The 13,918-nt window shown below is 45.1% G+C and overlaps 1 protein-coding gene across 1 annotated transcript; it reads left to right on the plus strand.

The window, feature by feature from the left end:
• Positions 1-10,407: 10,407 nt before the first annotated feature.
• On the plus strand, positions 10,408-11,109 carry LOC141041075 (protein FAR1-RELATED SEQUENCE 6-like). Its single transcript, XM_073507188.1, has one exon. The coding sequence runs from the start codon at positions 10,408-10,410 to the stop codon at positions 11,107-11,109; it is 702 nt and encodes a 233-aa protein (XP_073363289.1).
• The last annotated feature ends 2,809 nt before the right edge of the window (positions 11,110-13,918 follow it).

Raw genomic sequence — 13,918 nt, forward strand, 5'->3', positions numbered from 1 at the left:
TACTTTTGGGTGTTTGGTAGAGTGTATGGAGGGTGCATGAGTCCACACTAGTTTAGCACAAATACACTAGAAGCATGCATGAAGAGAGCATGCATGAAGAGGGGTGTTGAGTTGAGCATGCATGAAGAGGGAACAACTATGCTGAGACGAGAACGCAACCAAACACACCCTATATGCCACGCATGTTCATACCATTTTTGCCTTTCTACTTCACTTACTACGCTACATTACTCAGGTTCGTACGTCCACTCCTGGGTACATGTCCGTCTCGTAGTTCCAGTCCCACGTGTTCTTCATATAGATGGAACGATCCTTGCATAACACGTGCACCTTGATGCTAGATGTCTCACGTGTTGGCAAAAGGACGAAGAAAGCTCACGTAAAAAAATAGAGTGGAAGAACATAGATTCCGGACGACCGAGAAGGAGCAAGGAACCTCGTGGTGGAGCGTCTACACTCATAATATTTAATATTATTCAGCGATATAAAATTAACCAATCATCTTCACAGTGGACTGGAAGAGTACAAAACACGGCAGCCAAGTGTAGTTACATCATACTAGTACATGGCTAACCCACGCTATCTCCATATTTATTGGCTTCCGTGCGACACCTATCTCTAGTAATCCAGCAGCCTGTATCACTTCTCCCTCCTCGTCTCTATCAAAGTGCGGCGGGCTGGCGTTTCTGCCGTCTATTGAGGTCGGTTAACTATCACATGTTAGCGACATGACAAGAGCATTCTAAAAAAAATTCCTTTCACGTTCCGTTTTCAAAAAGAAAAAAATCCTTTCACGTACGAATTTGCCTGTATGCTTTGAGCAACTTGCATGTCCTATACTGCTCCTGTTTGATACTCTAACTTAGCTAGAGGTTAGACTAACTCATGACTAACCCTGAACTAACTGTAGCCCAAGAGGTGTTTGGGTGACAGGGTTAGATTGACAATAAATGCACTTCATGGAGAGAGAAAATTGATTTTTCAGTGGTCCCAATGAGAACTATCTCCAGTTAGCACCTCTTGGGTGGGATAGTTTTTTTTGGTGGGTTCGGTGCAAATTGCTCCAATTTAAACCCTCATGCTTGGATACTTTAGGGCTATTTGAGCCCCAACTAGCTCAAACTAACTCTAACCCATCGGTCCAAACAGGGCCTATGGCCAGTCTCGACGCGGAGCAGTCGCGTGCACCGGTAAGTGGCGCTCTCTCGGCCGTCGCGCCACTTCAAAGCCGGCGCCAGTGAGAGGTTGCCTCCGCTCTGGCCGGGCATTAATGCGGCACTGACGCTCCAGGGCGACGCTTACCGTTTCACGCGGGAAGCGCGCGCTGGCAAGGGAGTATAGGTTTTGAACCGTTTCAGGTGTAGTACTGGTAGTTTGCAAAACTACTCAATTATTGCACTCAGTTTCCTAAGAAATTGTGATAAAAAACGTTACTCCATAGCCCGCTTCCCTTCTCCTTCCTCTTCCACCGCCCGTGCACGTCCGCGGGAAGCGACCGGTCAACCCTTATATAGGAGTGCTAGCACAAAAAGATGCATGCATGACCACTAAAATTTCCATATTAAAGCGCCGCTCCGGCGGGAGTATGGCGTATGTTGTTACCCTCGGCTGGCCCATGGCTACCGGGCGACGGCGACCAGAGAAGAGGCGGCGGGAGGGGAATGAATGCAGCTACTGTTTGGGTTCGCCTTCCGGCTTAAATAAATGCGCAGCATCACGTGTACCCGCGGGTGCACAAATTGTAACATACGTGTCTGCTTAAGTGGGCGGCACGTAACTGGTGTGTGTGTGAGAGAGAGATTCTGAGAGACAGAGTGCGTGTGTGCGACTCTACTCTTCGGACATGTACTCAACCTTTTGCATCGGGATATAAGTATAATGGTATTTACTTTAGCTAGTGATTTACGTTGCCATGTTAACGTGGTTGTGTCAAAAAAATGTCACTTCCTGCTCGTGATTTGTGTTATATAATTACAAGCAAGATTCTCGTGCATTGCACGAAACATCAATATGCATTTTTTTTACAGAACACCTGTTGTGATTGACCCATGCAAGAGTAATCCCATGTGTAAAAACTAATGATATCTCGAGAATTTTATCGGAAAACTGGTATCTCGAGAATGTCATCGAAAAAAATGAAAGATGAGAGATAAGGCGGGGAGGAGTGGAGCGTGGTGGTGACTGGTGGTCGGAATGGGCGGAGGCATGGGGATGGACGGCGCTGGCAGGCGGCAGCGGCCACCATGCATGCTAGATTGTTCCAGAGACTTATTCCTTTTTTAATTGCTGAGCAATGAGGTTGCGGGAGATAATGATGTGGAGAGAGGTGCGGGTATCTTTTGTAAAATTATCATAGTTTTCTTTCTATCCTCAGATATAGATCATACAGTCTGTATTACAAGATGGCAGGCACACCATCACCGCCAACTCGTTTTTTTATAAGGGTACAGATGATAAGTTTGCTGACTACTAAAGTAAAGTGGAATTTGTCCATGTTATGCAAGTAAATAAAGGTGATTGTTTATCATACGGGTAAGGTTGGATGAAGGGTGGTAGGAACAAATGCTCCGCCTAGAGCATGTGTGTGTGAGATGGAGTCTTAGTGTGTGTGTGGGGTGTGTGTGTGTGTGAGAGAGAGAGAGGAGAGAGAGATGGAGTCTTAGTTTGTGTGTGAGAGAGAGAGAGAGATGGAGTCTTAGTGTGTGTGGGGGTGTGCGTGCGTGTGTGCGTGTGTGTGTGTGAGAGAGAGAGATGGAGTCTTAGTGTGTGGGGGTGCCTGCGTGCGTGTGTGTGTGTGTGCGCGTGCGTGCGTGTGTGTGTGTGTCGCGGGGTCCTTTGTGGCGGATGTAATTTAAGTGTGCATGGCTTCATCATAGAGAGGTGATGTGTATGGCAGAGGCCACCAACGATGGGGTGCGAGAGAGAAAATGCCTGTAGAGAGGGAAGAGAAGGTGTGTGCGCGTGAGAGGAGTCGACATCGAGAGAACGTGTTTGTTCGAGAGACACCGAGGAAGACTACTATATATCGATGGTGCATGTAGGTGGGAATTAAACAAAGGGATGGTCTTATTGGTTTCGAGGATATAGGTGAAGAGTGAGAGGCGGGGGGGGTAGCTAGAAGGAGATTGTTAAGTGTGAGTGTGTGTTTTACCCATCCAGGCGGAAGTTATGTGCACAAAAGAGGAGAACGATTCGATGTGGCGTTAGGACTGAGGGTAATTAACTACGTATGGAGACATAGAGACCTTGAACGTGCATGTGTGAGAGGTATACATGTATACGTGGGATGTGTGTGTGTGCGCGCACGCATGATCGAGATAAAAGAAAGAAGACATAAGTCATAAGATCAACGACATGGGAGAGACGGATCGGTATGACAATATGCATGCATGTGAGAATGCAGGGAAGAAGGACCGACAATTGAGCATGTGTTTTTGTCTTTAAGAGATAGCGGCGTGGGCTGGAGCATGCATCTATGGCGAGCAGAGGGAGTGAGTCACAACGATTGTGCAAAAGAGACCAACCAATAAATGCATATGTATGGAGAGACATATATAGTGTGGGTGATAGGAAGCAAGACTCCGTGTGAGAAAGAAATGTTAACGGAGAAACTACAGATAGATACAGAGATGAAGATGCTAGCTAGAGGGACACCCGCTAGTTTGGGTGTTGGAGATGACCGTCGGGTGGTTCAAAGGGTGAAGTTATATATGTGTGTGAGAGGGCACTTGACTGCATGTAGAGAGAAACATATGTAGTGTGCGTGATAGGAATCAAGAGTGAGGGCGAGAAAGAAGGTTGATGGAGAAACAGATAAATAGAAAGATAAAGATGCTAGCTAGTGTGCGTTAGAGATAGGAGTCGAGTGGATCAGAAGGCTGGGTTATGTGTGTGGGTGTGAGAGAGATAGAGAGAGGGTGCATGTGAGTCACATACAAACAGATATCAGAGAGAAATGAGATCCAGAGAGACGGAGTTTTGTGTCTGCGAGAGAGAAAGATATTTCACAACGAGAGTGATAGCTAGAGAGACATACGAGGGAATGCAAGATATCTCTAGGGAGAGAGGGTGTGTGTGAGCGACATACAAGAGAACATGGAGAAATATGAGACCCTAGGAGACAGAGTTTGTGTTTGTGTGTGAGAAAGAGACATTGAAGAGGAAGAGTCGTAGGTTCTCATATCTAAGGAGCGAAAGACATCTCTGTATGAGGGGTGTGCGAGTGGCACACATGGGAATAGTAGAGAGAAATGAGACCCCGGGAGACAAAGTTTTGTGTTTGTGTGAGAGAAAGAGATTCCACATGGAGAATCATAGTTAGAGACACATAGCAGGGAGCGAGATATACTTAGAGAGAGATAGAGTGATGAAGGTCGAGGGAGAGAGTACCGTCAGTGTGTTACGAAGATAAAAAATCATTGTCGACATACAGGTAGCACGAGAGATACCTCAGAGACGATGAACGCGTATAGGTCCAGAGAGATAGTCCTATATAAGCATGAGTGATAGCTATATGAGACGAATATCTGGATTAAAGGGGATTCAAATATTTAAACTGGAGATCACGACATCGATAATATCATAACGCAAATTGGTGTATCAAACATGCATATTCATTTGAATTTGGGCACACGTGTAATGTTATATAGTTTATCAATATTGGTGATCCATAGATTCTTCAATTACAAACAATGCATGGTTTGTATGCAATTAATGTCTAAACGGGATTACACTATATGTTGCGTGTGTGAAACACATTATACATGTTTGAGAAGTAAAAAAACCCCGCATGAAACACACATTAATTGGAGACAGTTAGCGAGGAATGCATACATTAGATTTCAACATAAAGTGGTTTCAAATATCTGAAAATCCAAATTGATGGATACAACCTTATGAATCTGAGATCATGCCATTTGTAAACCATATTTATGTATAAATGGTGTTGTGCTTTTGAAAGTATATATATATAAAAAATGATGTATATAGAATGTAATTCCAATTGAAAATGGATCCCGCCCGAAAAAAATAGAATACAAACGGGTTTCGAATTGAGTTGGCACGGTAAACGTGCACTCTGCAAAATTTGAACAAAGCGGGGAAAGTCGCAGTAACCACCCGAAACCAAAATCTGCGAGATGGAAATCACTACTGCCTATCCCTGCCACGCAAAGCCTATCTGCTGGATTTCTATAGGTTTCGATAGGGGTAGGTTTGTAATTTCACCCAAACGTGACGTAACCGCCTCTCACCCGGATTCATACACGGTGGGCGCCAAAACATAGTGTGTCCTCGGCCGAAATCGACTTCCTCCCCGATTCATATTCATACACGGTGGGCGCCAAAAACAAACTCTCGTCGGCAAATATTCGGTGTATGCGAGATTACCATCCTATCCCCAACCGACTAATGTTGCTGTGATGTAGTAGAAATTTGATACGGGGGCTAAGTTTGTAAATTCCCTCGCATTTGAGACAAGCGCGCCCTAAATGCATGGTTCCCCCCTTCCTCTCTACCTCCCTTTTCCCCATTCGTACTCCGTGGGCGCCAAAATACCCTCTCCACCCCACCCTCCTCCGTCCGCCGCCGTCCGCCACCCCATCCACCGCCGTCCTCCTCCACCATGCCGGAGCTGATACCCCGACGCCGCCGTCCATTACAAGAGATCGACCTGTCTCATCCACGGCTTCGGATCGGGATCCTTGCATCCTGTCCTCTCGCTTCATCCCCGCCGTCGTCCACCTTGCCGGCGCCGCTCCTATGACCGTCTCGTCCACCACGCCCCGCCGCCACCGTCTACCCTCCTAGATCTGCTTCCACGCCGCCGATAGCCATCGCTACCGCAGCACCGTCAAATTCTCAGCAGATGCGTACACGGCGCCGCACCAGAGGCGGTACTCTTTCGTATCTGCTCAACTTATTTATCGCAGCAAGAAAATAGATCGCCACTGCTTTACTCTGATTTCTTGTCTTGGTTGCAAAGTTGCCTTTGTCCAGTTTGCACCTTCAGATCCGCCATGGCACGCTCAACACTATACTCCCAATGCTTATGGTTTTCCCCTTTTATATTCCACACTAGTTAAATCACAGTAGACTAAATTTCAAAATTGGGTCAGTCGATTTTTCAGATCTCGCCGGAGTTCGCCAGTGCGAACGAAGGGGCTCGGGTGGTTGTGGGGCCTCGCCGAACGAAGATAACTCGACGCGGGTGGGGGTTGGGGCGGGGGTGGGGGTGGGGGTGGCAGAGGAACACAGGCGGCAGGGGCCGGTGGTCCAGCCGGCAGCCCGTGCGGTGTTCTGTATGGGAAGAATCAGAGATGAGGAAGAAGATGGGTTAGGAGACATAGGATCTTCATCCAACCGCCTGAAATGGTTGAGAGACAGCTGGGAGTTGCATTCTTAATGCGCTCTGGTTCATCATGTGTGGGCACTGCGCAACCAACATTTTATTATCCAAAATCTGCTTGCTCTTCTTTACCATGTTCCTCTTCCGTTCTTCTTTAATATGTACTCTCTCCGTTCCTAAATACAAGTCTTTGTATAGATTGCACCATGGACTACATATGGAGCAAAATGAGTGAATCTACACTCTAAAATGTATCTGGATACATCTGTATGTGATCCATAGTGGAAATCTCTACCAAGACTTATATTTTGGAACGGGGGGAGTATGATAGTGGTACAGTATGTTCCTTGTACTGAAGATGAGCAGGGACTTTTGCAGTGTAGAGGTCTATACGGTCGGTTGTGATGGACACTTTGAGCCTCTTTGATTCGTAGGATCTTGTAAACATAGGAATAGGATTTGTAGTCACCTGCCCACTTGAATCCTATAAGAATAGCAAGGAAATGCGGGGAGCTGTGTCGCCTTTGAGAGTAACACTGATATTAACAGTACCGCACCTTCACTTGAAGAGAGCTGGTATCCGAAGCCTTTTTAGCCGTACCGGCAATACTAGCACATATATTCCAGCAAGTTCCACTTTGTTGATTTTACTCTGATGCTTACGGTTTTCCCCGTTATATCTACACTATGATCTGTGTAGCTGCTTTGTGTCGCACTAGCAGCAGTCCACTCTTGAAGCTAAACACTGCAATGACTTACAAAATTGGCACCAAGGCATTGAGTACCATTCTGGATGCAATGAAACTCATACGCTCCCCACCTGTTGATTCTTGTTCAGAATATGATCCTAATGACTCATGTTCAAAATTGCCACATATAGAGAGACAGTATGGAATTGCATTTCTTTGGGCGCTGTGATTCATCATGAGTGGGCAACCAACATTGTATGCAATGAAGCGGAACCTCAAGAATATGCTTCCTCTTATGTTCTTTAACATGTTCCTCTTTGTTTATTCTGTAGTTAGTACGTACAGTATGTTCCTTGTCAGGAAGGGGCGCAGGGACATCTGCAGTCAACAGCTAATAGAGTTGGCCTGTACGTGATCGATAGGCTTTCAATTACTAGCGGCAATACAACACCGTATTTTCAAGCCAGTTCCACTTTCCCGATTTATATATCGTGGTTATGGTGTACCCCTGTTATGTACACTATGATCTGCCTAGTTGTTGTGTGCTCTTGTTATCATGGTTTGGCAATAAACTCTCTATATAGTATATTATGAACCTATCATCTGCCAGCTATCCTTACTTCGGGAGCCTATTTTTTGTGTACTTGTGCCAGATTATATAAATGCACGCACCATATTTCAGCACACATGAGCTCTCTCATCAGAATCCAGTGATAGCACACAAGTGTTTACAGGGGCGCCCCTATATTAGAATATCATCTGCATTACAAAGATAATCTCACAACTATTTATGTTTTCATGGTTCTCAGATATTATACGCAATTACAGTGAATATCAGAATCCGCGCATCAGAAGAATATTGAGGAACACTGCAATGACTTACAAAATTAGCACCAAGGCATTGAGTGCCATTCTGGAAGCAATGAAACTCATACGCTCCCCACCTGTTGATTCTTGTTCAGAATATCATCCTAATGACTATTCTAACCTCGAGGAGTCAAAGGCAGATGGCCTGTCCTGTTCACCCATCAAGGTGCCTGTTCTAATTTGGCAAGGTTTTATTGATTGCGCGTATCTTGCATTTCTTCTACTTTGTTGCACCGCCATCTTCTTAGTTTACTCATCATATAACTCGAGATGCCATGCCCATCCATTATCAATACATATTCCATCTGTCATCATACCATGTTTTTCCACTCAAATGCTGTTCTTGTGCATCAGACATCAAAAAGGAAGAGGGTGATTGTCGAACCTGAAGGAGCACCAGCAAAGTCCTTGAAAAACGTGGTGGTGCCGGAGAAATCAGACAGTGCCCCACTTATATTGGCTGTACAACCAGTGACACTAAACGTAGGACCGACTCCAGCAGACTGTACCCATACTTCACTGGCCACACCACTAGCCCCACCACACAGGACCTGCACTCCAGCAAAAGGTATACCGATTTCAATTGCCATAGCACCAGCTGTACCACAGAAAAATCCCACTCCAGCAAAAAGTACAGCAAGTCCACCGGCCGAAGACCTATCCCAACTGCAGAGACGACCAATTCCTGCAGATTGGACCGCCACCTCGCCGGCTTCCTCACACAGGCGCCACAAATTCCATCGTCGTTGACTCGCCGTGCCTCTGCCACGGCGTGCTGCCCTCATCACCCGTCCCTCGACCCGTTCCGCCGCCGCCGCTCGACCTGTTCCGCCGCCGCCGCTCATCTTGCAGTGAGTTACAGGTGTTCTCCCATCTTGTCTGTTGATCTCTCTTTCTCTCCCTACCAGTACAGGTTTCCTCCTCTACATCTCTCTCTTCCTTTAATTTGATCTCACATGTGGAATCAGGAAGCAAGTCATCCAGGAACCTTATATCATGGAGATTTTTGTGGAGGAGAGCTAGTTTGTTGGCTTCATGACAGCAAAAAGTTTAGCTCACTGTGATGGAGCCGGAGGGCGCAGTTCCAGCAGGGTCAGTCACAAACTCTATGAATTGTTAACGTCAGTTTTTTTATGAATAGTTAGACCTAACCATTGTTTGTGTTTCGAAAATCCGTGTAATTTTGTAGGGAAGAAGGTGCGGAGTCACGCGTTGTCATTTATGAATTAACTGTTAGAGTTCTCCGATTTGTCGCAAAGCTTGACGATGGCAGGGAGCGTCAAGTTGCCGAGCATGATATTGAGTTTGAGGTTAACATGAAACATTTTACGGTTGAAAAAATGGTCGAACTCATTCGGTCCAAAATTGTTTGGGGAAGTAGGCAAGAGGTACATATTTTGTGCCAAGACAAGCACTTTGAATCAGTTGAGAGGATCGATAATTATTGGAAGCTACTGACAGCTTTTCTTGAGAGATGGGAAGAAAAAAATTGCTAGTGCTAGCTCAAGTTGTGGACAGTGCAAATGGGGTTACAACATCATATTGCTCTGAAAATATCCCATCTGGTGAGATTGTGGACAATATTATCTGCTCAAGTTCTGACGTTTACCAGTCGAATGCAAGTAGTGCAACATGTGTCGACAATTCTACAACTGGTAATTTTCTTATTAGCAATTCGAGATATACGCAATCTGATGGTGAAGTCATTGATTGGTCCACTATTGCGATAACTCCTATTGGTGATGATGTAATATATCCTATATCCCATGAAGACATGTGTGAGGTACTCGGAATTGAGGATGAGACTGAGGATGCTCAACCAGTAAATGAGCCCGTTCCGGTTGTTGCCGGCCATGTTAGTGATGAGTTAATGGCTGAAGGAGCTATATCAGTTGATGATCACGTTCCCGAGGAGATAGAAATGTCATATGACAAAGATTATCCTAAAGTTGAGAAAGGCTCAATCTTTCCAACAATGATAGATTGTAGGAGGGCTGTGAGGCAATGGGCAATTAATGAAGAATTTAACCTCGGAACTCACAGAGCTAATAAGAGTATGTGGATGGCACATTGTATGGCTGAGGATTGTCCATGGAAAATAACATGTCGTTTGATGGCTGATAAGACAAAGACCAGGGTACCAACATAACTTACTATATTCAGTTTTTCTATTTATTTTGTACTATGGTAGCATTATCTTATTGTAGCGACACTAACAACTTTGTTCTATATGCAGGTTAACAAGATAGGGCCGGCGCACACATGTGTTTCAAGTAGCAGACTAAATTCAGCAATGGCCTCACAGGATTGGGTTCGAGAAAGGTCTAAGAAAATTTTGAGGAAAACTCCAAACATTGGTTGCAAGGATTTACAAGAGAAGTTGGAGAAGACTGGAATGTAACCACTGGCTATGACACTGTATGGAAGGGGAGAGAAAGAGCAAAGGATGAGATCTATGGGTCTTGGGGTAGTAGTTTCCGATACCTATTCAATTTTTATGCAGAGATGGAACTGAGATCTCCTGAAAGCATTGTTGAGGTTGATACTAAACTAACAGATGGTAAGGTTTACTTCCACAGATTCTTTATGGCACTTAAGCCTTGTGTAGATGGATTCCATGCAGGATGTAGGCCTTATCTTAGCATAGACTCAACTGCATTAAATGGAAAGTGGAATGGTCATTTAGCTGCATGTACCGCTTTAGATGGTCATAATTGGATGTTTCCTCTTGCATTTGGTTTTATTGAGGTTGAAGATGAAGATAATTGGACATGGTTCATGACACAATTGCATAGAGCATTAGGGCCAATTTCAAAGCTTGCTATATGTACCGATGCATGCAAAGGCTTAGAAAATGCAGTTAAGAAAGTTTTCCCTCAGGCAGAACAAAGGGAGTGTTTCAGGCATTTGATGCAGAATTTTTCAAAAAGATATCGTGGTGACATAGTTGGATGCATGTGGGGTGCGGCCAAGACACATAGACCCTCAATGTTTGAGTACCATTTCTCCAAGGTTCTAGAATCTAGCCAAACCGTGGGCAAGTATTTGCAAGATTACCATAATCTGAAGTGGACGAGGTCTAGTTTTGACACCGAGATCAAGTGTGATTACATTCATAACAACCTCGCGGAGAGCTTCAACAATTGGATTAAAGGATCAAAGATCTTCCTGTTGATGAGTTGGCTGACACACTTAACGGAAAGATAATGAAATTGCTCGAGAAGAGGAGAAAGATTGGGGAGAAGCTACAAGGACGGATACTGCCAGCAGTTGTACAACAAGTGAATAATAGAACAAGAGGATTTGGGCACTTGAAAGTTACCAGATCAAGTAGTTGGAAGTGTGAGGTGAGGGACATCAACAAAGACAATTTGAGGCATGTGGTTAACATAGAACAAAGTGAGTGCACGTGCCTCGAGTGGCAGCACACAGGCAAACCGTGTGAACGTGCACTTGCTTTCTTGATTGGAAAAAGGAACGTGAAGATGGAAGATTATCTTCATGAATACTACTCTCTAGAAAGGTTTAGGGCAGCTTATAAGGGGGTTGTTGAGCCTCTCACAGACCGGTCACAATGACCTAATGTTAAATTAGACTTTCTATTACATGCACCACTCCCCAAAAGTTCAGTCAGAAGAAAAAGGAAGTTGAGATTGAGAAGTTGCCTTGAAAAGGGAGGGGGGAATTATAAAAAGAAACCACCACCGAAACAGGTGCAAGAAGTGTAAGCAATTGGGACATAGGCAAGCTGGTTGTCCAACTAATGGAGTGAAGAAAAGGTAATTTATATTGATTCATATTTGCTCTACTGTTTTCTTTGTAACATTGGTTGAATTTGTTGACAGGAACCCCAAATCTAGAAAGATAAAGCCAAACACCGAAATTGATGTTGAATGTACAATCCCAGGAGATGTCCTGCAAGGCAGCCCTCGTCCTGTCACAAGGAGGTAAAAACTAATGCTTTTCTTCAACTTCTCTAGTGGACATGAGATAATTTTTCTCAAACAATGCATATTGTGTAGTCAATCATCTCTTCGTAGCCCTCTTGGAGGGATGTCTCCACACGCTAGCCCTCGCCCTATGACGAGGAGGTAAGACTGTTCTGCTTCTCTTATCTCTACAAATGTGGCATGTTTTTATATATAATAAATAGTGCATTTTTGTGCAGTCAATCTTCTCTTGGTAGCCCTAATGGAGGGATGTCGCCGTTGGTTGTCCCACACGCTAGCCCTCGCCCAATGACGAGGAGGTAACATTGTTTTGCTTCTCTTATTTGTACAAATGTGGCATGTTTTTATATATAATGAATAGTGCATTTTTGTGCAGTCAATCTTCTCTTGGTAGCCCTAATGGAGGGATGTCGCCGTTGGTTGTCCCACACGCTAGCCCTCGCCCAATGACGAGAAGGTAACATTTTTGTTGCTTGTCTTATCTCTACAAATGTGGGGTGTTTTTATATATATTATGAACAATGCCTTTTTTGCAGTCAATCATCTCTTGGTACCCCTCTTGGAGAGACATCTTCATTGCCTGTCATACAAGGCAGCCCTGGTCCAATCACAAGAAGGTGACGAAAATTGATGTTTTTCTTCAATTGTTGTTGTTTGTAGGCTACTTCCTTCATGAATGAAATTATTGTATTATGCAGGCAACTTTCTATGGAAACAAAGACTCCCACTTCTCCACCAAATGTTGATGTGAGGCCCGCAAAGAAGCTTACGCCGAAGAGGAGAAAAAGAGTGTAGAATGCCATTTTGTGATCATGTAGTGTGTAGTAGTCATCTTTACGAAATTGGTGCTACTTCGCGTAGTCGATGCTTTTGGATTGAATTTACCCTTTCAGTGTCTCTGGGATCTTGTCGTGTGCGTAGTCAGTTGACGACTTGCTTTATGCTTCTGGATGCAACTTGTGAGACAAATACTCACCTTATGCTTTAAATCTGAAACTCAAGCATATTCATTCTGGATTGTCAAGTCTATGAGCACATCTGCACCTTATTCTGTAGTATTCATTCTGGATTGTCACCTTATGCTTTAATTTTTGTGACATGTCAAAATGGTACAGAAATAAAGAGAGGTCATGCCAAAATTTTTGGTGAAAATGCTGATGAAATTTCACTTGTATCCATGTCAACAAAGCTATACATCAATACACGTTACAATCATTGAAGCTGAATTTTGATTGCATCCATAGGAAGATATCCATATCCAGCTGTGAGTGCTATATCATCTTCAGGCAACACTATTGCAGCAGCGAGCAGCCACAGACAAGCACAGCAGCGAGCAGGTACAGCAGCGAACAGCTACAGCCTCCAGCCAGCAAACGCACGCTACGGCCACGAAGCGACTTGGACTGCCACACGCTGTAGGGGGGCTTGAAGTGGCGGCGCCATTCTTCTCCCGCACGGTGAGGAAGCAGCCGGAGTGCGGCGTACGGCGGCGCCCTTCTTCTCCGGCACGGCGGGGAGCGGTCGAAGGGCGGCGGACGGTGGCACCTCCGCCACAGGAATGGGCGGCGCGGGATAGGAGGCGCGACGAGGTCACGACGCTCGGGGAGGAACCACGGCGAGATGGCGGCTGGCTGTTTTGTTCCTCTGTTTCGATGTTCTCCTGGTTCTGAATCATCTCGTCTCCGATCGAAACTGTTGACCGGGCAGAAAAGACCAAAGGGCAAAATCGTCCAAAATATTATGATGTATAGGCCCATACCAGAAAATTGAGAAAAAAAAAATCAGTTTGTGCTACTTTATCCAGCCATGGAGGAAAAGCGTGTCATTTAATCAAACAAAAAGAAAAGTGTGCTATTTTATGAAGGTGCAACAAAAGACGTGCTATTTTATCAAATTGCTCCGTCGTAGCCGACTGGACCTGCTCGGCCGCAGCGAGGCCGACTGGAACTGATCGGGCACGTGCAATGCCTGGCTGGCTGCAGCTCGGACGTGTGCACTGCCTAGCTAGCCGGCCGCATGCAACGCGCGCATGCAAATGCCATCGCCAAGGCCACACCGGTGACCGG

Source organism: Aegilops tauschii, chromosome 2 (assembly GCF_002575655.3).
Source record: "Aegilops tauschii subsp. strangulata cultivar AL8/78 chromosome 2, Aet v6.0, whole genome shotgun sequence".
Taxonomy (NCBI): domain Eukaryota; kingdom Viridiplantae; phylum Streptophyta; class Magnoliopsida; order Poales; family Poaceae; genus Aegilops; species Aegilops tauschii.